The 25,540-nt window shown below is 58.9% G+C and overlaps 1 protein-coding gene across 6 annotated transcripts in view; it reads right to left on the reverse strand.

The window, feature by feature from the left end:
• The window catches only part of KIF1A (kinesin family member 1A), a 95,291-nt gene that overhangs the window by 48,298 nt on the left and 21,453 nt on the right, over positions 1 to 25,540 (reverse strand). For 4 of the 6 annotated variants that reach the window (XM_044381640.3, XM_044381638.3, XM_044381635.3 and 1 more), the window contains exons 2-14: positions 23,644 to 23,810; positions 16,130 to 16,206; positions 15,184 to 15,363; positions 14,390 to 14,455; positions 13,645 to 13,823; positions 12,556 to 12,667; positions 10,936 to 11,013; positions 10,175 to 10,240; positions 9,611 to 9,628; positions 3,999 to 4,074; positions 2,450 to 2,528; positions 1,516 to 1,658; positions 1,048 to 1,074 (exon numbers count right to left, since the gene is read on the reverse strand). In XM_044381640.3, coding sequence (XP_044237575.1) covers positions 1,048 to 1,074; positions 1,516 to 1,658; positions 2,450 to 2,528; positions 3,999 to 4,074; positions 9,611 to 9,628; positions 10,175 to 10,240; positions 10,936 to 11,013; positions 12,556 to 12,667; positions 13,645 to 13,823; positions 14,390 to 14,455; positions 15,184 to 15,363; positions 16,130 to 16,206; positions 23,644 to 23,749 — 1,207 coding nt within the window. In that variant the 5' untranslated portion in view covers positions 23,750 to 23,810. The remainder of the gene's footprint in view (positions 1 to 1,047; positions 1,075 to 1,515; positions 1,659 to 2,449; positions 2,529 to 3,998; positions 4,075 to 9,610; positions 9,629 to 10,174; positions 10,241 to 10,935; positions 11,014 to 12,555; positions 12,668 to 13,644; positions 13,824 to 14,389; positions 14,456 to 15,183; positions 15,364 to 16,129; positions 16,207 to 23,643; positions 23,811 to 25,540) is intronic. The other 2 variants (XM_026491089.4, XM_026491078.4) reach the window with 1 other exon arrangement.

The following is a 25,540-nucleotide window of genomic DNA, read 5'->3' on the forward strand; positions in this document are numbered from 1 at the left end:
CGAGCTCCTCTCTACCTTCCCCACCCTGCCTGGGCCTGCGGCCTTCTGCTTTCCCTGCACCCGCTCCCAGGCCACCCGGCAGCCTCCGCACCCCCACCCTGTCTCCTTGCCTGTGCTGTCACCGTCCTGTGGCCTCCCTGTACTCAGGGCCCTGACACCTGGCCTCATCCTCTCTGCCATGGGTGACCCCACCAACCCGGTACCCATCACCCGCCTGGCCCGCCATGTGTCCCCAAGCTGCGGGCACTGTGCTGTGCTCACTGTCCAGCCCCACTGAGCACAGGAATCGGCCCCGAGACCACCTTGGAGGAGAGGTGAACTGTGGGATCCCCAAGAAGAGCCCCCACTCCACCCCGAAGAGCCTGCTCTGGGCCACCCCAGGGCTCCATGCCCCCTAAGGCCTGGGACTTGGGGCTAGGACACCCCCTGGTGGGGGAGGTGCCCAGACCCCTCCTGGCAGAAGCAGACACGCAGCAGAGCAGCGGCAAACATAGGACAGCACGGGGTGCTGGGAGAATGAGGGTGCCCTGTGGCCCCTGGGTCAGGGAGGCACCAAACCACAGGCCCATGCCGCAGGGAGCAGGCCCAAGGCCAGGAGACAGGCTGGGAGGCTCTGGCAGCATTCTCACTCGGCATTTCCAGGGGAAGGGGCTTCAGGGTGTGGGGGGCCTGGGGAGGCCGGCGCTGGGAGCCAGGGGGCAGACCCGGCCCTCCTCAGGCTCTCCGGCTCTCCCCGCCCTCTGGTGCTAGCTACCATTCTGAGCTTCCCAGGCCTCTGGGAGTACAGGGCGCTCAGACAGGCCAAGCTCAGTCACTTCCAGTTGCACAGGCCTCCCTGTGGCCTCAGTTTCCCACAGAGACATGGGCTGAGCCAGGAGCATTGGCAAGCAGGTAGTGTGACCTGCATCTAGGAAGAGGGTGCCTGTCAGCCCTGGAATGGGGGAGGGCAGAGGAGGGCTGGGCCGGCGCCTCCCCGCCGTGCTGCCCTACGCCCCGCGGAGCAGGGGCAGAAGCAGGGAAGCAGAGAGCAGCAAGGGGGATACACACATTTGGGTCCTCCGGGCACAGTGTTGGCTAAGGGGAGGGGAGGTGAGGGGGAGGGAGGAGAGACAGAGAAACAGAAGAACAGGTTTGTCTCCAGAGGGTCTGAGGCCCATGCATCACAGGCCAGGCACCAGGCTGGGTGGCGGGGGTCTTCGGCGGACACTCGGGGACCGCTGCAACCCCAGCACCCACAGCACGCCGATGTGGCTTCCAGGGAAACTGTCTGCGGCCTGCTTGGGCCGGTGCCAGACCCAAACCATGCAGTCCACCCCGGCCGAGGCCAGAACCCCCAGCCTCCCCCCAAGGTGGCTTGCCCAGGGACTCAGAGCAGGGCTAGGCTCTGGTCAGGACCGTGAGGGCAGCCTGACCGGCCCCAGCCGGGCCCCAGCCGGCCAGCGGGTGGCTGTCCCAAGGAGGGAGGCCACACCGGCCCGGCCGCCCTGCCCAGGACAGGCGGGCATAGACACTCACTGTCGGTGATGTCCCCGAGACCCTGGGCGTACAGCAGGTCCCGCAGCCGGGTCACCTCATCCTTCAGCTCACGGATCAACTTGTTGTTCGGGTCCTCGTTGATGACGGCGTTACAGCGGATCTGTTTGGCGCGGTCGGCATACCTGGACAGCCAAGGGAGCTGTGGGCTGTGCCCGTGGCCAGCAGGCCCAAAGGGGCCCCGAGCCCTGCCCAGGGCAGAGCCCTGCTGGGGAGGGCCTCAGCAGCTGGGACCCAGGGCTGTGACCCAGAGCAGGGGTCACCCCACTTGGAGTCAGTTGGGCCATTGACCAGAAACCTACAAGGGGGGTCACCTAGCCCTGCCCCCCCATCTGGGGGAACCGAGTCCCCGGGGAGGAGTAGGGATGCAGTGGTACCTCTCCCTGTGGTGGGGCCTTCGCACCTGGACCCGTGGTCCCCGGGGTGGAGGGAGCAGGTCTGACCGCTGGGGGAATGTGAGGATGCCCACGTGCGTGTGTGTTTAGCCTGCACTCCTAAGTGTCACAGGTGTGTGCACACGTACCTACATAGGGACCCACACCCATTTCTCCTTTTATCATAGCTGGCGTGTGACCCAGTCAGCCCAGCAGCCTCCTTCAGGGCCGGCACCCAGGCTCCCCACCCAGGCTGCCCGCCCTGTAGCCAGCCAGAGGGACCCTTGGAACACACCCGTGCCCCTTTGCTCCTTAAAGACCTGATTTGGTACCACAGGGGTCCGGGGCGCTTGGAGTCCCATGGGCGGTGGGAATGGAACAGGCCCGTGCAGACCCAGGTGCCCCCGACAGCCACTTGAAGTCTCTAGGAGCCCCAGACGAGATGACCTCCCCCAAAGCAGTGCTCCTGACTCAGGCAGAGAGGCATCCACACCATCCCAGAGCCAGGCCGGGGGCGGGGCCCGCCTCGCTCGAGAACACACCTCAGGGTGCTCAGAGTCTCGTCGTAGTTGATGTCTGCGGGGCTCAGGGCCGCCACCATCGCTGTCCTCGAGTTCCCGCCTGTGGGAAGAAGGCCGGGTCGTGGGGGGGGCTCCTCTCCCCTGTCCCCTCCTACCCTTTGCAGCTGGGGAGGAGGCCGAGGCCCAGACAGGTAAACTGAGTCACAGGCCACTGTGTGAACAGGGGGTCTGGCCTTCACCACTGCAGTGGGCCCCTCGGTTGTTTTTCTTCTCTAGCGTACTTTCCTCACATTTGGGGCTATTTTACGAGAGCCAGGCTTCCCTCCCCATAATGAAGAAGGGGAGCTGCGGCGGGTTTTACAGCATTCACTGCAAGGTCAGGATAATCTCTTAAGAAATTCAACATTCATTTCAATTCAAGATGCAATCATTTCTTTCATTTTTATCTTTCTTATTTGGGATCTTTTTCTTAATATTTCCTGTCCGAGGCCTGGCCCAGGGCAGGGCGGACCTGGTATCAGGTAGCGCACTGCATGAGGAAATGGACAGTTCGGCTTCAGCTCCAGGGCTGACGGCTCACTCGAAGGCTCCGAATGGAGTGAGCACTGGGCAGTCAGCGTGGGCAGGTCAGCAGCCCGGGCAGCCCTCAGGGAACCCATGTTCCCAGGGTGCGGCCCCCACACGAACTGTGCAGTGTGAAGGGCTTGGGGAGCGATGCCACACCAGGTTCCAGGTTGGGCTGCACAGGGGGCTCCCCCTGCCCCTACCCAGGAGCTGGGCCTGGGCGTGGCCCTGTGGCAGAGGCCTCTTTCCAATCCACATCGCAGGGAAGGAGCACATTCCTAGGACACTACCTGCACTCTCGGGGGGCCCACCCAGCCCCTGGGAGCACCCGGGAGGCCTGATGTGGCACCCGTCCCTAGCCCAAGCGGGGGATCAGCCAGGTTGGTTCTGGGGTGCCAGGTTGGCCAGCAGGGGCTTCTACACCGTAGTCACGAAGCTGAGGAAGGCTGGAGGTCCCAGCTGCCTATGTTCACCAGGTCAGCCCAAGACTCAGTTTACCTTCCTGGGCGTTAGCCTCCCAAACTGTGAACATAGCCAGGGAGGACCCCCGAGGTTATTTTTGGGAGGAAAGAGATCAGTATTGGGACACTTCGGTCTCCATCTCCCTATGTCTCTTAGGGGCTCAGAACTCGGGGAGAAGGGGTGACAGATGGCACCTACCAAAACCCAGCAAGCAAGCAGGGCTCCCTGGAATCATGGAGTCCCAGCAAGGGGTGGGTACTTAGTCTGGGTGTCACAGGCTTGAAGCAGGAGCCCTGACATAAGCGTGTGTATTCTGTGGCCCTGTCTGTGGGCCATCCTGCTTCCCCGCACTTGCTCTCCTTAGCTCCTCACTGGCCACCAGCCCGGGCCCTCCAGAAGGATCCCCCAGGTTTGCCTCAGCCTTGGCCCAGAAAGGGTGAGACGCCTCCTGGTGGTCGGACACCCCTCCCTAGGAGGGAAGGCAGGACAATGGCTCAAGGTGGAAGTCAGAACCCTAGGGATAGGTGAACCCGAGAGTCCTCACCCAGATTTTCCCGGAGGAGCCAGGTCAGCACAGAATCTCTGTATGGAATAAAATCTGTCTTCTTCTTTTTCTTGTTCTATGGGGGAAGAACATTCAAGGTCAACCCTGAGCCCACTGGAGGGGAAGGGAGATGGAGGAGGCAAAAGCACAGGGTCTGGACGGTGGGTCCCCAAAGCCAAAGGCTGCTGTGGAGGGCAGGGCCTGGCCAGTTCTCAAGGCCTCTCCCCACCTGACCCCCAGTGCTACCCCCAGGCGCCCGCACTCAAGCTTGCCGCACTCGCTGTCACTTCCCCTCAGGTTCCTCCCTAGTCCATCCCCTTGCGCATCTGGGCCACACAGCCAGGCAGAGCCGATGTCCTCCCTCACTCTGTCAGAAGGACCAATCTCGGCCCATCGCCCCCTCCTCAAGCAGTACTGTCAGTTCAGCTGACTAAAGAGAAAAGGCCCCACCACTTTATGCGGCACTCCGGGCCCTGCCGGTGGCCATCCGCTCACCTCTCTCTCTCCACATGGAGCTCACCTTCCCTCCCCTGCAGTCCAGGCACAAGCCCCTTCCTTAGAACCTGCTCCCCCACCCCTCCCCTCAGGATGAGGCGTCCTCCACTGGCTGCTAGGAATCCTTGCTTCTTACAGACACGGCTTAGGGACTGACTGGAGTCCACTGAGCATGGATATTCAGTTACTTTCCAGTGTCTCCTAGTTCATGTATGCAGCTGCGTCAAAGTACTGTTGAGCACCTGCAGTGGCCAGCAGACGTGGCCCCTTCCCCCCAGACTCCCCACCCAGGGAGACGCACACAGGCGCTACCCCAAGGGCTGGGCCATTTCTCTGGGCACAAGCTCATCTACCATCGTTCTTCAGGATGAGTTCCACGAGGAGCTCCACGAGCTCTCAGAGAACATAACTTGTGAAAGCTCTTGAGACACGAGGTCAGAACGGCTTTCCGAATGCTGTGCCGGCTTCGCTGTAGGCGGGCCTTGAGTGTCCATCTCCCAGCAGCTCCTCAGTACTGACGGCCTTTTTTCTCCGTTGAGACTTGGTGGATAAAAACTATATTTCTAACTTTGCTTTTGGATTACTTAATTCCGGAGGCTGAATCCTCTGCCACATTTGTCACAGTCCTCATTTCCACAGTCACTGCCCTTCCACCATGCAGTCCCTTCAGCAAGGACCAGTTCCGTCGCTCTGTCACCACTGCTCGTTCCATCCACTAGCAGCCGCTGTTCAGTCGTCCTCCTGCACCTCCCAGAGCTACCCGCTGCTCGCCCTTCTCCTCTGCCTTCCCGGCCTCCATCATCTCACACCCGGATTTTTGCAACACTGACTGGCATTCTCCTGACTGCCACACCAGGCCATGCCGCTCCCATCTATTCTTCATGCAGCAGCCTGAGCAACACGTGCCAGATTGAACCAGACTGTGTGCCCTGCTGAACACCCATCCACTGCTCCCCACTGAACCACAATCAGCGAGTTCCTGACAACAGACTAAAAACCTCGAATCAGGCGCTTGCCCTTCGCTGGCCTCATCATCTACATGCCTCCATGCTCCCCCCTCCAGGCCCTGATCCTCAAAAAATTTCTCACTCAATTCCTGAAAAAGTTTCTGTTGCAACCACTCCCACAGCACTTCGCACAGTTCCCATAGTGCCTCACATATTCCCTCACAGTCCCTTACTCCCTCATGCGGTTCCCCACAGCACCCTGCACAGTTCCAGGTCCCTCACACAATTCTGCACAATTTGTCACACAATAGATTTCACAATTCATGACACAGTTCCTCTCTCACAGTTCCTCATATAGTTCTTTACATAGTTATGCTCAGATCCTCACACAGATCTCGAGTTCCTCACATAGTTCCACTCAATTTCTTACAGTCCCTGACACAGCCCTTCACAGTTCTTCACGCATTTCCCTAAAGAGCGTCTCACAGCTCCTAACATAGTTCCCCCCACAATCCCTCACACAATTCTGTTTTTTAAAGAGTTCCCTACATGGTCCCAATGCAGCTCCTCACACTTCCACCCATAATTCTACACAGTCCCTCACAATTCCTGAAACCATCCTCAGCACTTTCACACAGTCCCCACACCATTTTGTATTCTTCCTCTCACAGTTCCACATAATTTCTCACACTTCGCACAGTTCCCAACTGTTCCTCAGTTTCTCATCTAGTTTCTCATACATCCCCCACATTTCCTCACAGACTTTATACAACTCCTCACACAGTTCCTCACAATTCTTCCAATTCCACACACAGTACTGCACAACTCTATATACAGTTCCACATACAGTTTCTCAAATAGCTCTTTTCACAGTTCTTTACACAGTTCCTCATATAGTTCCTTTCAGATCCTCACACAATTCCTCTCAGTTCCTGACATAATCTTTCACACCACCCCTAACACAGTTCCATGAATACTTCCCACACAGTTCCTCAAAGGGTTCCTCACACAATTCTTCACAGTTCCTCAGTTTCCTCACATAGTTACTCACTTAGATCCCCCCCCCCCCACCGTTCCACATGTTTCCTTACACAGGGCACACAGAGTTCCTCACAATTTTTCATACAGTCTACATCTATTTCCTTACAGTTCCTCACAATTCCTCACAGCTCTCCACAGAATTCACCTGGTGCCTCCCATAGTTTTCATCTCAGATCCTCTCATAGTTCCTCACACAGCTCCCCATAAAATTTCTTCCTCTCACAGTTCCACAAAGTCCATATACAGTTCCTCACAATTCAGTTTCTCACCCAGTTCCACACAGTTTCTCATAGTTCACACCATTCCACACAGTTCCCAACAGACCACACAGTGCCACGTACAGTTTCACACACACACTTGTCACATGGATCCTACACAATTTTCCATACACTTTTACACACAATCCCTCAAAGTTTCTTACACTTCTCCACACAAATCTCTGACATAGTCTGTTACACAGTTCTGCATGCATTTCCCCTAAAGTTTCTCACAGTTCCTCACATTCCTTTTCCCACTGTAGGTAGGAAGCGTGTGTGTATAACTGTGCCAGGAACAGTGTGAAGAACTGCACTGAGACTGTGTGGGGAACTCTGTAAGAAACTTGTGTGAGGGATTGTGCACTGTCCCTCACATAGGTTTCCATACAGTTCCCTCACAGCCCCCATACTTGCCCACACCATTTCACATGCTTCCTCTCACAGTTCCACAGTTTCTCACATACATTTCTTCACAATTTTCCACACAGCTCCCCACACAGTTCTACACATAGTTTGTCACAGTTTCTCTCACTTCCTCACAGTTCCCTCACACAGTTCTACCTAGTTCCTCACACTTCCCCACAAAGTTCCCCCATCACTCCAGAGTTCCTCACAGTTCTCCAAAAATTTCCTCAAAAGTCACTCACACAATTCCCACACAGTCCGCCCACACAATTTCACATACTTCATACAGTTCTGCAAAGTGCCTCACGATTCTTTACTTACACACAGTTCCTCTCACAATTCCTCACATAGTTCCTTCCACAGTTCCTCACAATTCCGCATGGAAACCCTCAGAATCATGCAGTTCCTCATGTATTTCCTCAAACTGTTTCTCGTAGTTCCTCAAACAGTTCCCCACATACTTTCTACATAGTTTCCCACCCAGTTCCTCACGGTCACATACAGTTCACCACAGTTAATTCATACAGTTCCACACTCTTCCTCTCGCAGTTCCGCACAATCTCTTACATAGTTCCCTACACACTTCCTCACATACTTCCACAGAAAGTTGCCTCATACTGTTCCCACACAGTTCCTTTACAGGTCCTCAAAGAGTTCCTCTCATTTTCTCACAGTTCTTGACACATTTCTTCACACAGTTCCTCCCAGTCCCTCAGTTTGTCACACAGTTTCTCTCATAGTTACTCACAGTCCCCACAGGTTCCTCACAGAATTCCTCATACAATTCCTCACAGTTCTCTCTCACACATTTCGCCACATAATCCCTCACAATTCCTCACACAATTCTTCTCATAAGTCACCAGTTTTTCACACAGTCCCACAAAGAACTCCTCCAAGTTCACAGACACAATTCCCCACACCGTTTCACATACTACCTCTTCCATTTCAGTGTGTTCCTCACAGATTCCACACAGTTCCTCACAATGGAACACAATTCCAGACTTCTTGCATGATTCCCCATACTAGTACCTCACACTTGCGCTAAGCAGTTCCCCACACAGCTCCTCACATAGTCACTCACTGTTGCTCACAGGTCTACACACAGTTCCTCAAGGTTCCCCTTACACACAATTCCCACATGTTTTCCCACACCATTCCAACTATTCCCTACACCATCACAGTTCCTCACAATTCTTCACACAGTTCCTGACTAGTTCACCACACAGTTCCACAGTTCCTCACAATTCCCACACACAATTCTCACACCATTTCCTACACTTCCTCTCACATTTCCTCAGAGTTTCTCACATGGTCTTCACGTGGTTCCTCACAGCTCCCACATAGTTCCTTGGTTTCCTCACACAGTTACCCATTTAGCTCCCCATACCATTCTCCACAGCACCTCACCTCACACAGTCCACACATTCACTCATAATTCTTCATACAGTTTCACACGCATTTTGTCACAGTTACAGTTCTTCACAGAATGCCATACACGAGTTCAATTTTCTATAGTCCACGATATACTCCATTACAGTTCCTTCTGCATTTTACCCATTTCTCACACTTCCTCATGTAGTTCCTTACACAGTCCTATGTACAGTATTTCAGTTGCCTACACAATTCCCTACAATTCCTCAAAGAATTCCCACACTTGCCCTATACCATTTTAGATACTTCCTCTCACAGTTCCTCAGTTTTCACAGTTTTTTACACAATACTTTATAATCCCTCACACTGTTCAAAATTCCACACACACTTCCCATATAGTTCCTCACAAAATCATTCACATAGTTCCTCACAAATATGCACACTGTTCCTACAGTTAGTTCCTCTCAGATCCTCGCTTAGTTCCTCCCATGTTACTTCACAGTTCCTAACACATTTCCTCACACAGTTCCTCACATAGTTCATCACACAGTTCTTCTCATTTCCTTACATAGTTCCTTATGCTTCCCCACATAGTTCCTCACATTTCTTCCCACGCAACTCCTCATATAAATCAACATTTTTCCACTTTAGCACCTCACATTGGGCTTTCCAACTACATGGCACAGGTGCACACCCCTCTGTCTGGCTGGCTTCTCCTCACTCCTCAGGTCTCAGCCCTAAAGCTACCTGTCCTATAAAGCTTCCGTGGCCATACTGACTAAAGGCTATCTCATGTATGCGTCATGCTCACAGCCTTAATTCTCCCTTATGAGCTTTATACCAATTCATAATTCTGTTTCCATGTCTACTATCTATGTCCCCCACTGTGCTATGGCCCCGGAAGGGCTGTTGTTCTAACACAGGGCCCAGCTCAGAGATGGGCTCAATGTGTTTGTCTGCTAGGTGCACAAGCGAAAGTATAATTTTACTGCCAAGACCCTCACAGAACAACTGGGGCTACAGGCACTCCTTGCTTCTAGCTCCCCAATCCAATGGCTGAAGACTCCTTCCCCTAGAACTGAAGAAAGCAGCTTACCTTATTGGGCCCAGAGTCCTGGAAAAGAAAAGACAGAATCTGAGGACCTGGAGCGAGGGTGGGGACCCAGGGTGTGTGGGGAGGGGAGGACTAGTGGGCTCCAGAGAACAAAGGAACAGGAGAGGCCTGAGCACGTGCCAGGTGTCCATCACTCACCACCTAGCCATTGCTGGCCACCCTGGTCTTGACAGGCCAAACCACAGTGTGACCTCTCAGGCTGCTGTCACCCAGCAGCTCTTCCCTCATCCCAAACAATTTAAGAGAAGGGTGGGGCCTCCTAAAATCCATCCTCTGAGCAAAGGCCTGGGTGTCTCGGTGAATGGTCAATACTGGTGGGGAAATTGAGGTTCCAGGGAGTGACAGGGATCGCTACTCCATCTGTAGCCTAGTGACACACACTCCCTTCACATCTCTGGGCTTTCCCTTGAACCCCAGGCACCTTGATAGAGATAGCATCTGGCACAGGTATGACGGGCTCCCAGCATCCTCCCAGAAGGAAGGACAGGGAGCCACCTCCAAAATGTATCCCATCAGTCTAGTTCTAGAAACCCCAAGCTAGCTCACCATTTCGGCCAGAGCAGAGATGACCTTCCCCAGCGTGGTCAAGGACTTATTGATGTTGGCTCCCTCCTGTGTGTGGAGAAGACAATCAGGACATCGGGAAGCCTCAGGAGCCTCTTGCTCCAGTGTGATCCCCTGGGGCCTCACCCCATGTGACACACGGCTAAGGTCACCAAGCCCTGACTGTTAATCCTGGGGCTCCTTGGAGCACGGGAGTGTCTGGCAAGAAGGCAGGCAGAGGCCCACCCTGGCCAGCAGAGAACAGTTTGCCCAGCTTCTCCTAGGCTCCTTGGGAGTCCTTGTAACATCTCACATGTGCCCCAGTGCCCCGCTGGTAAAATTTCCAGAGCCCCTTCCCACCCACTAGGTAATGGCGGGGACCAAAGGGGGGCTGGAACATGAAACCTCTCCTTCCTGACACCGAAGACTGCTTTGACCAGAGACTGTCTTCCTCGCAGCCTGTATTCTGGCGCGAAAGCCATACACCGGTGGCCAAGTTACTGTGAGGACCCGTGAAAGGCCCGGCTTTCCTGCCAGGGTCTCTGTCCTTGTTAACCCCTAGCCAGTGTGCCGGGGGCAGTGCTCTGGCTATGGCCTCCTCCCGCCTCCTCCCGTGCCCCCTGCTCTCCCTGCCTGGGCTCGCCCTGGGTGGGGGTGGTCCCGACCCCTCCTGCCCAGCCCCTCCTGGAGCAAGCCGGGCTCAGAGATGCGGCCTGCCGGCTGAGCGAGGTGCACGGTCCACAGGCATGCCAGTTGGCCCCTACCTTGAGGCGCGTGCCCTTGGCTCCTGTGGAGTCGGCCCGCTCGCTCCCGGCCAGGTCCACCAGGCTGATTTTGCTCACCTGAAACGGCAAAGGCGTCAAATGCAGGCGAGGCGGCAGGCCCCTATGGGGGCGCCCTGCCTCCTCTGAGCATGGCCTAAAGCACACGCTCGAGGAGCCGCGGCCGAGCCCTTCCCCGGGCCCAACGGTCTCTAACCCCGCAGTTGCCCTCCCTTCACAGCTCGTCCGACGCTTTGCCTGAGGTTCAAAGCTCACTGCCCCAAGAGGCTGCATGCCCCTCACCCCTAAAATGCCCGATGCTTCCGCTGTGCCCTTCTCAGCACATGGGGCGCTCTTTGTGTGTTTGCACAGAATCCCCACAGAGCTCTCCAGGTGTGTCCCACCTGTTTCCACAGAGGGGCTCATCATCTGTGGTGGGATCTGAGCCCAGTTCCAGCGCCCCAGCCACTGCTCAGCTGCCTCACGAGGGCACAGCTGCACGACCCAGCCCAGGGACTGGGCGGGGTGGGGGTGGGGGCTGACACTACCATGGCTTGGGCTGTGCAGCCACATGCGTTCCAGAAAGACCCAGGCCTTCCCGATCCATGGCCACTGCAGACAGAACTTTCCCAGACGTTAACAGTCAGGAGACCCTCTTGGTGCCCAGAGCCCGTGGCAGGGGGGACGGTCACAGCAGGTGGCCCACAGCTGGGTCCACCGTGTTCCAGCTCTGCGCGCTCTGCCCCCCAGACCCCACTGGGCCATCGTGACTCTTTGGGAGAACGGCACCAGGCTGAAGGGACTGTGGCATGAGCGGGAACGAAGTGGGGCTAACTTCCCCCAGACACTCTGCAGTCCCTGGGTCGCTGCCTGAGAGAGCACTGCCTGCCAGGAGGTGGCTGAGGCGCCCCCCAGGAGGAGGCCTGGACCATGAGTCAGGGGAGATGACACGGAGAAAACCTAATACCAAAGGACAGAACCACCGACAGACAGGAAGAGGCCCTGAGCCTGCCCAGCCGCCCCTTCTGGGAGCACAGAGACTATGTGTCTGGATAAAGGCCCCAGGGGACAGTGCCCTCCGGAGCCACTGAGAATGCCAAGGCGCGTGGGAAAGGCATCCGGGGCCAGGGGCAGCGGGCGGGGTGGAGCCCGGGCAGCACAGCCTCTGCTTTGTGCTTGCGGATGCCGGGGCCCCCGCTTCTGCCAGTCGGCCCGGGCCCACGGTCATCTCTGTGATGGGCACTCGTTCAATCCATGGCCCCCAGACTCCGAGGGCCAGCAGCACCCTCAGCGGTGCAGCCCTGGGGACACCCCTCTCAGCCCCGTCTCCCCCACAACTATCCGTCAGGAGGCAGACAGAGGCAGACGCTAGGTCCATGGCCCCTCCACCCCCAGCCCCTTCTACACCCAGGCAGTGCCAACGCTGAGATGAAGTGGCCTCGCAGGCCTGGCCAACTTCCTGGAGGCCCACGCCAGGCTGGGGGTGGCGAGTGCCCGGCGCCCAGGGCGAGGACACAGCACACGCCTTGCAGGCCGGTGGTCGCCCTGGCCTCCTCGTCCTGCCTGATGGGACCGACCCCTGCCCCTGCCTGGATGGCCCCCCTCTGCCAAGGCCTCACTCACTTTCTCTGTGGTGATGTTGGTCTCTGCATCATGGCGCTTCTGGGTGAAGATGATGTTGAAGACGGCGTGGGAGCGGCTGCTGGTTTCATTCATGTTTGTGGCCGCCACGGTTCTGGGGGAACAGAAGCCACACGTGGTTGCACATCACACCCGGGTGTGAGAGTGGCTAACGGTGCTGGCCAGCCGGGCCAGGTCATGGGGCATCAGCATCCCTGGGCTCCCCAGGCTGCCCTGCCCAGCCACGTGGTGACCGTGCTCCTGTCACGGCACGAGCAGGGCCACACCCGCCTGGCCACCAGCTGCAGCCTGGTACACAGGTGCTGTGACAAGGGCTCAGCAGAGCCCAGACAGCCCTCACGCAACTGTCTGGCCGGGGACCTTCTTGGGCCCCACCCGGGAGGGAAAGGGGGTTTCCACCTTCTGTCCCAGTCTGGGGCCTGCGGGGACACGGGGGGCTGGTCCCAGGGCTGCTGACATGCAGAGACCTCGGGTCACGTCCCTGGGCTGAGCTCACTGTCTAGCCCCCAGCAGGGAGAGGCCTCACCAGAACAGCGCACTCACGGGGCCACCACAGAGCCCCTGGGTGGCAGAGAGGGGGACTGTGGCCGTGACCACCCGGGCAGACCCCCAGGGCAGCGCAGCCAGGGAGATGGACTGCCCGTGCCCGGCAGCGCCTTGTGGTCGGCCCCTCCCCGAGAGCCCCTACCCCGTGCCCTGTGCAGAGGGCTGCTCATCCTTGGAGAAGGCAAGGCTGGTCCTCCTGACCACGGAGCCCGTCAGGGCAACTGTCCATAGGGAGGGCCCCCCGGGAGCCACCACAGACGACACCAGACCGCCAGGGCACAAACCAACCCCCCAAGAGGCGCTGCCCTTGTGTAGGGGACGGGATGGGGGATCTGGAAGCCCCTCTCAGGCTGGCATGTGCCCTCCATGGCCTCGGGCCCACGGGGCCCACCCCTCCATGGGGGGCTTGGACAGACCAACAGGTCTTGGACAGACCACAGACCAACAGGTGGCCCAGGGGCCAGGCCTTCCCCCGAGGCTTGCAGCAGCCGCACAGGGAGGACAGACGCGCCACCGGGCACGCACCTGGCCTTGTTCCCTGAGTCCATGAGGTCCTGGATGTCATTGTAGGAGGTGACGGCCAGCTTGGAGAGGTCCTCCACGTACGGGCCCAGCAGCGGGTGCTCTCTCACACGCAGGTTGCCCTTGTTCTTGGGGTTCAGGAGGTCACGGACACGCTCACAGTAAATCTCCATGTAGCTGACCTGCAGGGCAGACGCTCCATCAGAGACGCCCAGACGGGGTACCAGAGGCATGGGGGCCACCAGCAGGGACCCCCCCCAAGGTGGGGGTGCAGGGTTGTCATCAGGGACTCGAGGGATAGGGGTACGGGGGGCTGCCTGCTGGGTAGGGGGAGGCGTGCAAAGGACTCCCAGCTCCTGTGTGAGTGCATGGGCTGGGTGTCAGCCCATCCCCTCTGCTGGCCTCCCCCGCCCCCAGCCATCCTGCGGGCCTGTCCGATGGGGACAGCCTGGGGCCACCGTGGCCACGGCAGAGCCACGTTATGCAGCTCAGAGACACCTGTCCTTGCACCTGGCACAGAGCACTATTTAATGAAACTCGCAAAGCAGAGGACCATCCCTCGCTCCTCCGTGCCCAGCACGTCTCCCTGTCCTGAGTGGGCATGCTGACGTGGTTGCCACATGCACGAGTGAGTGACAAGCTCAGGGTGCCAACCAGTGGTGGGGACTTGCTTTAAATAAGAAAAGCATTGCCGTCCATGCCTGGAAACCTCCCTATGCTGGAGTCACAGACATTCGGGGAGCCCTACCTCCACAGAGTAAGACATGTTGTCATTGGTCGTGTCGTTGATTCGGGAGAACAGGTCCTCACAGAGCTGCAGGGCCAAGGACACAGCGTCAGATGATGGGGACAACAGGCTGTTCCTGGAGCCCTCCCCGCCGGGTGCTGTGGGAAGCCTGAGCCCAGGCTGGACACTGCTCTCCGGGCCCCTTTTGTTCCTGAATACTCCATCTCAAAGGCACTGAGAAGGCCTGCACCCAAAGAGCAGCTGTCTTCTGCTTAAGTCATGGAGTCCTCAGGGATGAGATCTGATCCTTTCCTATGTTCTGCGTGCCATCCTCGTCTGCACGGGGTGGGCGGGTGTCTCTCATGCTACAGACTACCTGGCATTCTCCCCTGCCCTGACTAGGTCAAGCGCTGACCAGCTCAGATCCAGAGGTCTGCCCACAGGGCTGGGTGGGCTGGATGCCAGGGTCCCAACAGTGTCTAAGGCATCTGTGTCTCAGCCTTCAGTTAACCGAAGGCCACCCCTTGTCTGGGCATCCGTCCCTGCCCAGACCACCAGCCCTCACAGCCCCCCAGAGAAAGGTCGGCACGTCATGGGCTCTGCCCCTCCCGCAGCTCCCCATGGCAGGGCCTGGGGCTCCAGTCTCCTCAGGCAGGTCTGCCCCCTGCCGCCCCTTCCCGCTCTGCCCTCCACCCTCCCCGTTTCCCTTCCTTCCTGGCTCCCTTCCCCCTGGGGCTACTCTCCCGGGGTTCCCGGCTGGGTCCTTCGGTTTGCCCTTCCAAGGTCCCGCAGCACCCTGCCCCCGTCTCGCGTGCCTGCGGGATGATGCCCTGCTGGTCCTTCTCCTGCTTGCCCATCATGGTGTAGGACTTGCCAGCCCCAGTCTGCCCGTAGGCAAAGATGCACACGTTGTAACCCTCAAAGGCATGCTGCAGCATCTCCTCGCCGATGTCCCGGTACACTTGCTTCTGGGAGGCGTAGTTGATGTCCTCGGGCTGGAAGACAGGAGGTACACAGCTGTAGGGGGCTGGGGCACCCAGGGCTCGGCCCGCTGGTTCACTGAGCACCCGTCCTGCAGCTGGAGGCCTCACAGGTGCCAGGGCGGGTGCAGTGCGGAAGGACTCCTGCCCCTCCACCCCCTGCACACTCCCGGCAGAGGGGACCCAAGCCTGCTGGGCAGGGTGCAGCTTCCCAAGGGAAGGACTGGAAGGAGCTGGCCAGGCTGGGCAGGGCGGGGTGGGGCAGAAGGGCGTTTCAGCAGAGGGGACTGCCTGTGCCCAGGCTCAGAGGCAGGACCACGGTCAAAATCAAGGCCCAGCTGGCAGCCTGAGGACAGGCAGGGCTGGAAGGGCAGGGCCTGGAGGACTGGGGGAGGCCAGGGAGTCCAGGGATCAGGCTAGTATGTCTGGATGCTCTCCTAACAGAGGAGAGCGTTAGGCAGGCCTCAGGGCGTTACCCTAACAATGCATGTCACTGCTCAGGGTGACCTTTCACACACAAGGGGACTCGGGAAAGTGCCCCCCACCCACCCAGCAGGCATGTCACTGCTCAGGGTGACCTTTCACACACAAGGCGACTCGGGAAAGTGCCCCCCACCCACCCAGCAGGCACGGCTGGTCCCCTTCCTGAGCCTCACGCCTGTCCCTCCCTCCCCGGCCCAAGCGTGTTCAGAGACACGGGCAGCTCAGAGAGGCCGCGGAACTGGTTGAGCATCTGCACTGCTGCGGCCCCCCGCCCCCCAAATCCCAGCCCTGGGCTTACCGAGGTGTGCGACCAGTAGGAGTAGTCGAAGCTGAAGCTTTTGGGTGTCTCCTTGGGCTGTTTGGGGTTAACGATGGCTGCAGAGAGGGACAGGAATGGCAGTTAACACTGCTGGGGGAGAGGCGGTCAGCATGCCCCCCACACAGTACCCGAGGCAGGGAGGTGGGGTGCTCAGACGCCTCTGGCCCCAGACAAGCCAGCCCCCTAGTGGGATACGACCAGGGCTCCAATTCCAGGCAGACAAGCCATGTGTGCCCCTTTCCTCTGTCTGCTGGACCCTGGTGCCCACAAATGCTCCTGAGGGCACCTGATGGTTCCTTCCTGCAGACGCTGGGTCACTGGGAGACCCCGCTGCCCACCTCCACCCCTCGGTCCAGCCCTGCTCCCCACCCCACCCCTCTGGGTCTTCACACATCTGCTCTGCATGCCTGCGTCCTAGACGCACCCAGAAGGCTGGCATCCGGGCACGGTCGAGCTCTGCTTCCTGAGGGCCCGCCGTTCCCGTGTGGTCCATCCAAGGGTGGTCTGCAGCACGGGCTGTCCCCGCTGTGGGATTCCCTCACGGGGCTTGTTCCCCCTGCCTGTGTCCCTCTGGTGCCTTCCAGGCTTGCTCTCACGGGCTGTCTGGCCCTGTCCTCTGCACAGCCCCCGCCCCCACCCCAGCAAGCGGCAGGAGGCACCCCGCCCAGAACGTCAGTTCTTCAAACCAGGAATGAAGGCACAAACGTGTAGTGATGCCATCAGCCACCGGCCAGTGCCGGCCGAGTACCCAGCAGGCCCCCGGCCCAAGGCTGCTTTGCACCAGGCCTGCAAGTGCCCCCGACCCCGGTGTTTCCCAGGCCCCGGAGCCACAGGCCACATGCACTTGCTGGCCAGGCAGGAGCGACCGAGGCCCCCACCCCCATCGGGCCACCCCTCCCACTGCCTGCTGGGCCACCATTTGAACCTACAAAGTCTGTGTTGATGGGGGACCCTGAGGCCCAGTGTCTTTGCAGGCAGGCCCCTTGGCCATTTGCTTGGGCTGAGTGCCCTGCTCCCAGCACGGGCATCACCTGCAGCCTGTCCCCAGGGCTGACTTGTCCCAAGACCCCAGGTCTGAGGAGTTCTGGGAGATCACCCAGCACGTTTGGGAAGCCAGCAGGCAGGAGCTGGTGACTGACCGTCACAGTGCTGTCCTTGGGGCCTAGCACGGCTCACATCCATGCTGCCTCCAGGAGCAAGGCCGTGGAGAGCAAGCTGTCCTGCTTTCAACTCCTGCTGGGACCCGGGGATGCAGCCACTGGAACCCCAAGTGCAGATAATGCCGGCACCATGGAAACAACAATCACAGCACCTCCCGAGCCAACCTGGGCCGGGCCCCCAATGGCCCATGCGGCAAGGGGCCAGGTCCCCTCCCTGCGCCCTGCACAGGCCCACATCCAGCCTGCTCCCCTTTGTCCAGCATGACCCTTGCCCGGTCCTGGGTGCTGACCTCACTCTGACCGTGTCCTGGTGCTGCGGTGTTTGCCATGTATCTCTCACGGACTGCGGGCTCCCTGAGGTGGGGCCCTCCCAGGAACAGATCACAGGTATGTTCAAGGAACGCCGAGCGGGCAGGGGACAGCCAACCATGAGGGACAAAGGGCAGGAGTGGGCCACAAGGAGAGTCTGCCAGGAGGACCATCAGGCAGAGGGGCTCTGGCACTCAGGACCTGCCTGTCACCTGTCCCCGTTACCCCCTTGGGGTCCTGTGGGGTCTTGAGAAATACTCTGTCATTACAGATGGGATCCGAGCTCCAGACACAGTCAGACTGGAAGCCAGGGTCCACCTGGGCCTGGCTCCTCACCAGCACCTCCACTCCCTCACCAGGGCTGACCGGCACACCGCCACCCGCGATCAGCCTGCCACGCACTGGGACGGAGCCGCTCTGCGAGAGAAAGGGCTTCCTTTGCCAGGGTCTTGAGTTTCTCCTTGTGTGGGACTAAGGAGGGAGGAGGGGTCCTCCTGGTGTGTGCTCCCGCCAGGCCAGGGGGAGCTGGGGCCCCTCCGAAGAGAGTAGAATACAGGGTGCACAAGGCGTAGGCGCCTGCCGGGGACAAAGATGTGGCTGCTGGGAGCCCCAGCTTGAATAGGGAAGGGAGGCGGGAAGGAGGACTGACGGAAGCCATGTTCTTTGCGCACAAGCCCGTGCGCGCTGTGCAGGCTCTGTCCAGCACCATCGGCCGCTAAATGCTGAGGAATTGGTGAGCCTGTTGTTAAACGGGCCACGGGGACAGTATTGAAACCATGGAAATCAGAAACGTGGGTGTGCGCGCATGCGTGGGTGTGCGTGTGTGCAGCTGTGTGTGAGCGCGTGCACAGGCGAGCTGGTCGACCAGCAGGCCACGGCCCCACACTTGCAGGGTCTGGGAGACGGCCCACCGCAGCAGGACCTCAGCGGGCTTTCAGGGAACAGTGAGCTCAACGCCCCGCCCTGGCATTCCTCACGCACAGGAGCGCTCACCCCTCACCTTCTCCCGACTGCCCAGGGAGGCTCCTTGGCCATCGGCTGTGGCTCCCAGGCCCCTGCGCTCCGTCACGGCGCCCTTCCTGATGCTGCGAGGCACAGCTCTTGTCCCCACCGGTCCGGCTGCATCTGGTGCTCATGTGTGCGTCCGTCCCCTGCCTCCCACGGCAGCGTCACCCCAGAGGGCAGTAAGAGCCTCCGTCCCGCTCCCCTGGGGCCCCAGAGTCCAGCCTCATAAGGCTCGTGCTCAGCCAATGTTTGCTGATGACTTGAAGGGTCCCCATGTCCGCCCTGCTCTTCCCATGCAGTACACGTGAGGACACGCATCACAGAGCCTTGGTCTCCCCGTCTGTGCCTCAGACACCGTCCTCATCCCTGTGGGACTAGGACAGCACACGAGGCCACCACTGCAATGCTGCGAGCAGAACACCCGTCGCAACTCTAACGGTGGCGGCCTCCAGGGGAGAAGGCAGCTCCAGGCCCTGCAGCTGTCCCTGGATGGGGCTGGCAGGAGAGATAGGCACCCACCCCCAGGCTGAGGCTGCTGCCCCCAGCCCACCGGCCCCCAGGGCTCCTCCGCTGACACCGTGAACAGGACTACAGTGGCGCCACCACCTCCACAGCCACAGCCGAGCTCCCTCTGAGACCTTCCATTCCCAGACTCACTCTATTTGGAGCCTAGAACATTCTAGAACAGTGACTGCAAATGGAGGCTTAGATGCGTTAGGCATTTGCAATACCTGGATCTGTGCACAGGGCTACCGGTTGACAAGGGCCTTTGGGAGAAAGACCACTATGAGTAGAGGAGAAGGGTCTGGAATGTTCCAGGGAGCCATGCAGAATGGTGGTCACTGCCTGAAATCACACTGGGATCAGCTTGCCAGGATCCAGGAGGTGGGCTGGAGGCAGGAAGTCCAGGCTGGGTGTGGGCCTGTGGAGCCTGGCCAGGCTGGGGGCAGGCCCTGGATGCATCAGCCCTGTGGCCTTGGTCCAGTCCCTTCTGCCCCAGAGGCACTGTCCTGGGTGAATAGCGTCCTCCCCAAATTCACATCCACCTGGAACGTCAGCATGTGACCTTCTTTGGAAATATGGTCTTGGCAGATGAGATTAGTAAAGATGAGATCATGCCAACTAGGGTAGGCTGTAAATCCAGTGACCGGGGTCCTTATAAGAAGTGGGGTCCACCAGAGACAGACATAGACAGACACAGGCAGGGAAAAGGCCATGTGGGGACGGAGGCCAGCCCAGGCCTGTGGCAGCTGCCACAAGCAGGAGATAGGCCAGGAGTGGATTCTCTCAGAGCCTCAGAGGGAACCAACCCCACTGACATCTTGATCTCACACCGCTGGTCTCTGGGAAAATCACTCCTGTCGCAGCTCGTCTGTCCCCAGGACACCGACTCCCCACAGGTGCGGAGGGCCCGGGGGTGAGGGCTGGCCCGCAGTGGGCACAGGAGGCGGGAGACACAGGCCCAGCCTTGCCTCCAGGGCCCCAGCTGTGCAGGGGCAGGAAGCCCCCCAACCCTGAGCCTTCCTCTGCGTGGCCGAAGGACTCAGAAGACAGGAAACCCCTTCAGAGGTCCCCAAGTCTGCTCTCCTGTACAGTGGGGACGTGGGGATACACACAGGACGTCTATTCTCTGAGTAAGCTACGGCAGCCTGCCACGCGTGGACAGAAGCTTACGCTGTGCACAGTTGGCTGGCTGACAAAATCCCCAGATCTGGAATGTTCCAGTGAAGGGTGTTGCTCACGCAGGTGACGAACACGGGATGACAATGACGTTTAGCTGTGACTGTTTCTAATCTGTGTGTCACGATGGAGCTTCAAGTGGCACATCTGGGGGCCCGGCATCCCCCGTGTGCACCCAGTTTTGAGATTCATCCCGGCAGGGTGGAGCGGGGAGGGCCAGATGGCCTCCCACCCTGACACTCACGGCCTGGCGCGGGGCGCCGATGAGCAAGTACGCGGCCAGAGCAGCCATGCCGTCTACTCACCAGCACCTCCATGGCTGCATCGTGAGGCAAATGCTCCCTGCTGAGCACGCGGGCTGGCCCCTGAGGCCTTGCACAACCTTCAGGGTGGAGCACCGTCCCTGTCCCTTCTCACGGGCCCCATGTCCACTGACAAAGTGGCTGTGAGCCACTTCAGGCTGGCTCAGGGGCCCCACCTGCCCCAGTCTGACCCAGGGTCGCCAGGAAGAAAGCCCATCCTGCCCGCTGACCCCATTCTGCAGACAAGCTTTTATGGGCTGAGGGCTGGAGGGCATGCCCCTCTCCTCTGGGTTCCCTCAGCCTTCACCCACACTTCTGACATGGCTTCTAGCACTTTCTACCAGTACCATCACTGCTTTGTTTTCCCCAAGATGAATACAGCTTCCCGAGTGACTGTCTCAATTATCCATTCTTCTGACACTCCTCTCCCTCACTGTCTGCGTCTCTGCATCTCTGTCTCTCTGGCCAGAGGCGAGTCAGAGTTTTCATCCCCACAGCCCATCTTCTCCTCCAGTTGTCTGCTTCCATGACGCCCATCCCACCTACTCCCAAGTTCCAGGGGAGATGGGTCTGACTCCGATGCGTTGTTCTGTATTCTGCCCACTCCCTCAGAGTGTGGTCACCTGTGAACCCCTCCTGCCAAGACCGTCAGCGACTGTCTAAGGTGATGGCTGTATTGCCAGGGCCTGGCCCAGGAGGGAACAGGGATGCCTAATCATTCTTGATGTCCAGGGTCACCCAACAGTGACCTGGCAGACACTGTCAGCTCCTTGGGCACATGGCCCACTCAGAGTCACAGCTCCCAGCAAAGGTCACAGTTCCCACCAGAGGTCACAAATCCCACCATGGGGTCACAATTCCCACCAGAGGTTACGGTTCCCACCACGGGTCACAGTTCCCAGCAAAAGTCATAGATCCACCAGGGGTCACGGTTCCCACCAGAGGTCCCAGTTCACACCAGGGGTCACAGTTCCCACCAGAGGTCATGGTTCCCACCTGGGGTAACAGCTCCCACCCAAGGTCATGGTTTGCATCCAGGGGTCACTGTTCTCACCACAAGTCATCATGGTTCCCACCCAGGGTTCACAGTTCCTGTGCAGCCCTTGGCTTCCCACCTTAAGGCACGAGTCATACCACCTGAGCACCTCAGGTCACAAGGACACCAGGGCCCTGGACCAACTCTGGGCTCATGTGGGTGGAGACGCCGGACCCGCAGCCGGCCTCGAGAAGGATGACGCGGAGGGGCACTCTCTACGTCAGAGGGTCCCAGCGACCAGAGCCCTGCTGTCTGTGGCAGCCACCCGTGCATCAGCCCCTCCACAGCTCCTCCCCACGTCCACGGTCTCTCCCCACATCGTCTGGGACCACCACCTCAATAAACCCTTGGCACCCAAATCTTCATGTCAGGGTCTGCTTCCAGGGACCCAGTGGAGGCAACACCATTGCTAAGAGCCATGATGAAACCTCAGACGTGCACGGCCATACCGTGCCCAACAGCCCCCGAGCAAGCTCTGAGTGGAGCCTCTGTGACCTGCCCACACGGGATGAAGGACCACAGAGCTCCACAGGCTTCTGAAAAGACCACCTCCCAGCCCCCACCCCTTCCCACAGAGCCTACAGGTACCCAGAACATTCTAGAGACACCTGAATCCTCATCCCCTCAACAGGCCTAGGGAGGCAGCTTCCCTCCACCCTGAATGCCCCTCCCCTTGGCCAGCCCCTCCTTCCAAACCTGGAGAGCAGGTGGGGTAAGGTTATGTGGGGGGTGAGGCCTGCCATCCATCCTACGACCTCAGGATGAAGTGCGAGGAGCAGCTGGTGCCAAGCCCATGGTACGGCTTGGACCCCCTGAGCCTGCGGTGACCCCGAGGGACCCCGGGGCAAACCGCCTGGCTGAGCCCGGAATTCTTGTTCTAAGTCACAGTGTTAGTCAGCGGGAGAGAGAACCCAGACACTGGCTCGGTTTTCGTGGGACCCAAAACAAGCCCCGCTAACCTATGTGTTGGAAGCAAAGGTGGACAGGGGCAGGAGGGTCTCCTGGGGTGCTGGCCACGCTCTGCTTCTCGGTCTGCGTGCTGCTCTGATCGTGCGAATCCGTCTGCTCGTCTGCATGCAGACGCCATTTGATCCAAAGGTTCAAACCAAAAGAGCAAAGGCCAGGCTCAGAGTGGGTGCTCTCTCCCTCCAGCAGCCGTGCTAACGAAGCCTGTCAGGGCCCACCTGCCTCCCCGAGCGCCAAACCGTCACGCCCTCTCTTACTACCACCTGCCAGCATGTGGACTGCGGGCCTCCCGCTCCTCAGGAAGGTCTGAGAGGACTTACAATCACAAACCAGGCAAAGAACAGGCTGGAATAAAAAACGTATAAATGCAGGCCGCTGAAACAAGAGGAGAAATCCCCTCACGTATGGGGTCGGAAGGTGTGACCCCCTATTTCATGTCCATCCTGAGCCTCAGAGGGTGACCTTGTTTGGAAACAGGGTCTTTGAAGATGGAATTAGCTGCCACAGTGAGGTCACACCAGATCGGGGGAGGCCCTAAGCCCAGGGATCAGCATTCTTTCCTCTTTCTGTGTTTCAAGTCTTTGTTTAAATGCTAGTTAGTTCGCATATCGCCGAGGACGGTTGCAGAGATTCGTCACTTACACACGACGCCCAGCGCTCACAAGTGCCCTCCTGAGTGCCCAGCACCCATCTAGCCCTCCGCCCACCTGCCGGACGGTCAACGCTCCCACGTGAAGGCCGCATGCCCACGCCGGCTACAGGCCAAGATGGCCGGACCAGCAGAGGCCACGAGAGGCAGGAAGGAGCCTCCTCAGGAAATTCAGAGGCAGCACGACCCCGTTAATACCTTGATTTCAGGCACAGGCCTCAGAACTGTTGCTGGAGCTGCCCTTGTTTGTGGTCATTTCACCACACGCCATGTGGGTGAGGAGGGGGCCGGGGGGGCCCGGCCAGCCGCTGTGTCTGGCTAGGCGGCCCAGGACGCGCGGCCCCCAGCGACAAGCCGCCCACGGCCACGCCGTCACCAATACTCACTGGTGGTGCTCCCAGACATCTGGATGATGCACTTGGAGTCTCGGCTCATCTCCCGGGAATTGAAGGGGCGGACGCGGACCGCCACCTTCACCGAGGCCCCGGCCATCTCTCCGGCCTTTGTGGGTCACCCTTAGCAGCGTCGGGAGCCCAAGTGAGCGCGGAGACACCTTGAGAAAAAGGGAGACATGAGTTAGAAACGAGATCCAGAAAGACAGAACAGGTACTTGTGGGTGGTGACAGAAACCTCTCCCTTCCCAAATCCCATTAACGACGCCCGCATGCGGTAATCCACAAGGACCGGGGACTGGAGAGGGCGGCTCCAGACGAGAAACGCCACAACTCTTCACAAGGACGGGGGCAGCCTGGCTTAGCAAGCCTGGGAAATCCGGAGCCCAGCAAGAGACAAGCCAATCTCTCAGTGGGACCCAGAAAGGCTCTCGGTACCTCTCCAGGCTGGCGTCCGGATGGGACCAAAAACGGGTGTTGGTGGAAAGCCAGCATTAAACCTGCTGTGGGTTGAGTTATGTCCCCCTAGGACCTCAGAATGTGACCTTATTTGGAGACAGGGTCCTTGCAGATGTGACTGGTGAAGAAGAGGTCACGCAGGAGTCAGGTGAGCCCCGAACGCAATATGGAGCCCTTACAAATGGGAACAACTGGACAGAGACACCGGAGAGCTTCACGTGAAGACAAAGGCAGAGACCGGAGCAATGCTTCTACAAGCCAAGGAACGGCTAAGGTGGACAGCAGACAAAGCCCAGAACAGACTCCCTCACGGCCACAGAAGGAACCAGCCCTGTTCACACCTGATCTCGGACTTCCGGCCTCCAGACTGGGAGACAGTATGTCTCTGTTCTCTAGGCATCCAGTCTGCAGAACTGTGGTACAATGGCCCTGACAGACTCGTGAAGACCCCCGGACCCCCACCCTCCCCATGCGGACATCCAGGGCCCTGACCTCCCCCACCACCAGGCAGGAGAGAGTGAGCCCTGCCCAGCCTGGGGCCTGCGGCCTAGACGAGGGTGGGCATGGAGCCCCCACTGAAGGGAGGGGGTTGAGGTACACACAAGATCCCTGGCCCTGGGACCCCCATGCGGGGTTCCTGGCTGGGGGGACCTGTCAGGACCACACCCTCCAGCAAGAAATACAGATGCTAAAACCACCAGAAAAGGAACCTGGCAGCACGAAACAATGCAGAGAAGAGAAGGAAAGTATTTTCTAAGTTCCTTATAATTAATGTTCTCAGAAAGAAAAGTCACTACACCCATGAATGGGTTGAGAACGCTATTTTTAAAAGGACCTTTAATGAATGAAAGGGTTCTTTGAAATTAAAAATATGAAAACACAAACTTTAAAAGTAAACCAAAAGGTTGGAATTAAGTAATTTTCCATGAAAGGGGAGAGATAAGATTGAGCATCAGTGAGAAGGAGCCACTGAGAGGGAGAACTCGAGAAAACCTCCCGGGACTGCCAGTCTCGAGTCTCCAAACTCGAGGAGCCCACCACCCACCCGCGGCGGGAGAAAGTCACACACCAACGAACTGACAGCTCAGCACTTGAGGGCTAACGGGAAGATTCTGTACGCTTCCGGAGAGAACGACAGACCACAGACGGTGGAGAATCGGAACGGGCATCTCGCACGGACCCCAGATGATCATGAAGAAACACGTCCAAACTGCTGAGGAGCAGTGCCCTCCGCCTGGAAACCAAACTCAGGCAAACTACCACTGGAGGGTGAGGGGAGCGAAGAGCCAGACAGACTCCGGAAGGTGCTAGAATCCGCACCCGACGCGTAAGGGAGCACGTGGGGCATGTGGAGCCGCGGGTCGAGGCCGGCCCAGAGGATGGAGCGGGGGTCCCAGGAGGACGTCCCTGATGGGAGAGCAACAGCGGGGAC

This window comes from Ursus arctos, unplaced genomic scaffold (genome assembly GCF_023065955.2).
Source record: "Ursus arctos isolate Adak ecotype North America unplaced genomic scaffold, UrsArc2.0 scaffold_1, whole genome shotgun sequence".
NCBI lineage: Eukaryota > Metazoa > Chordata > Mammalia > Carnivora > Ursidae > Ursus > Ursus arctos.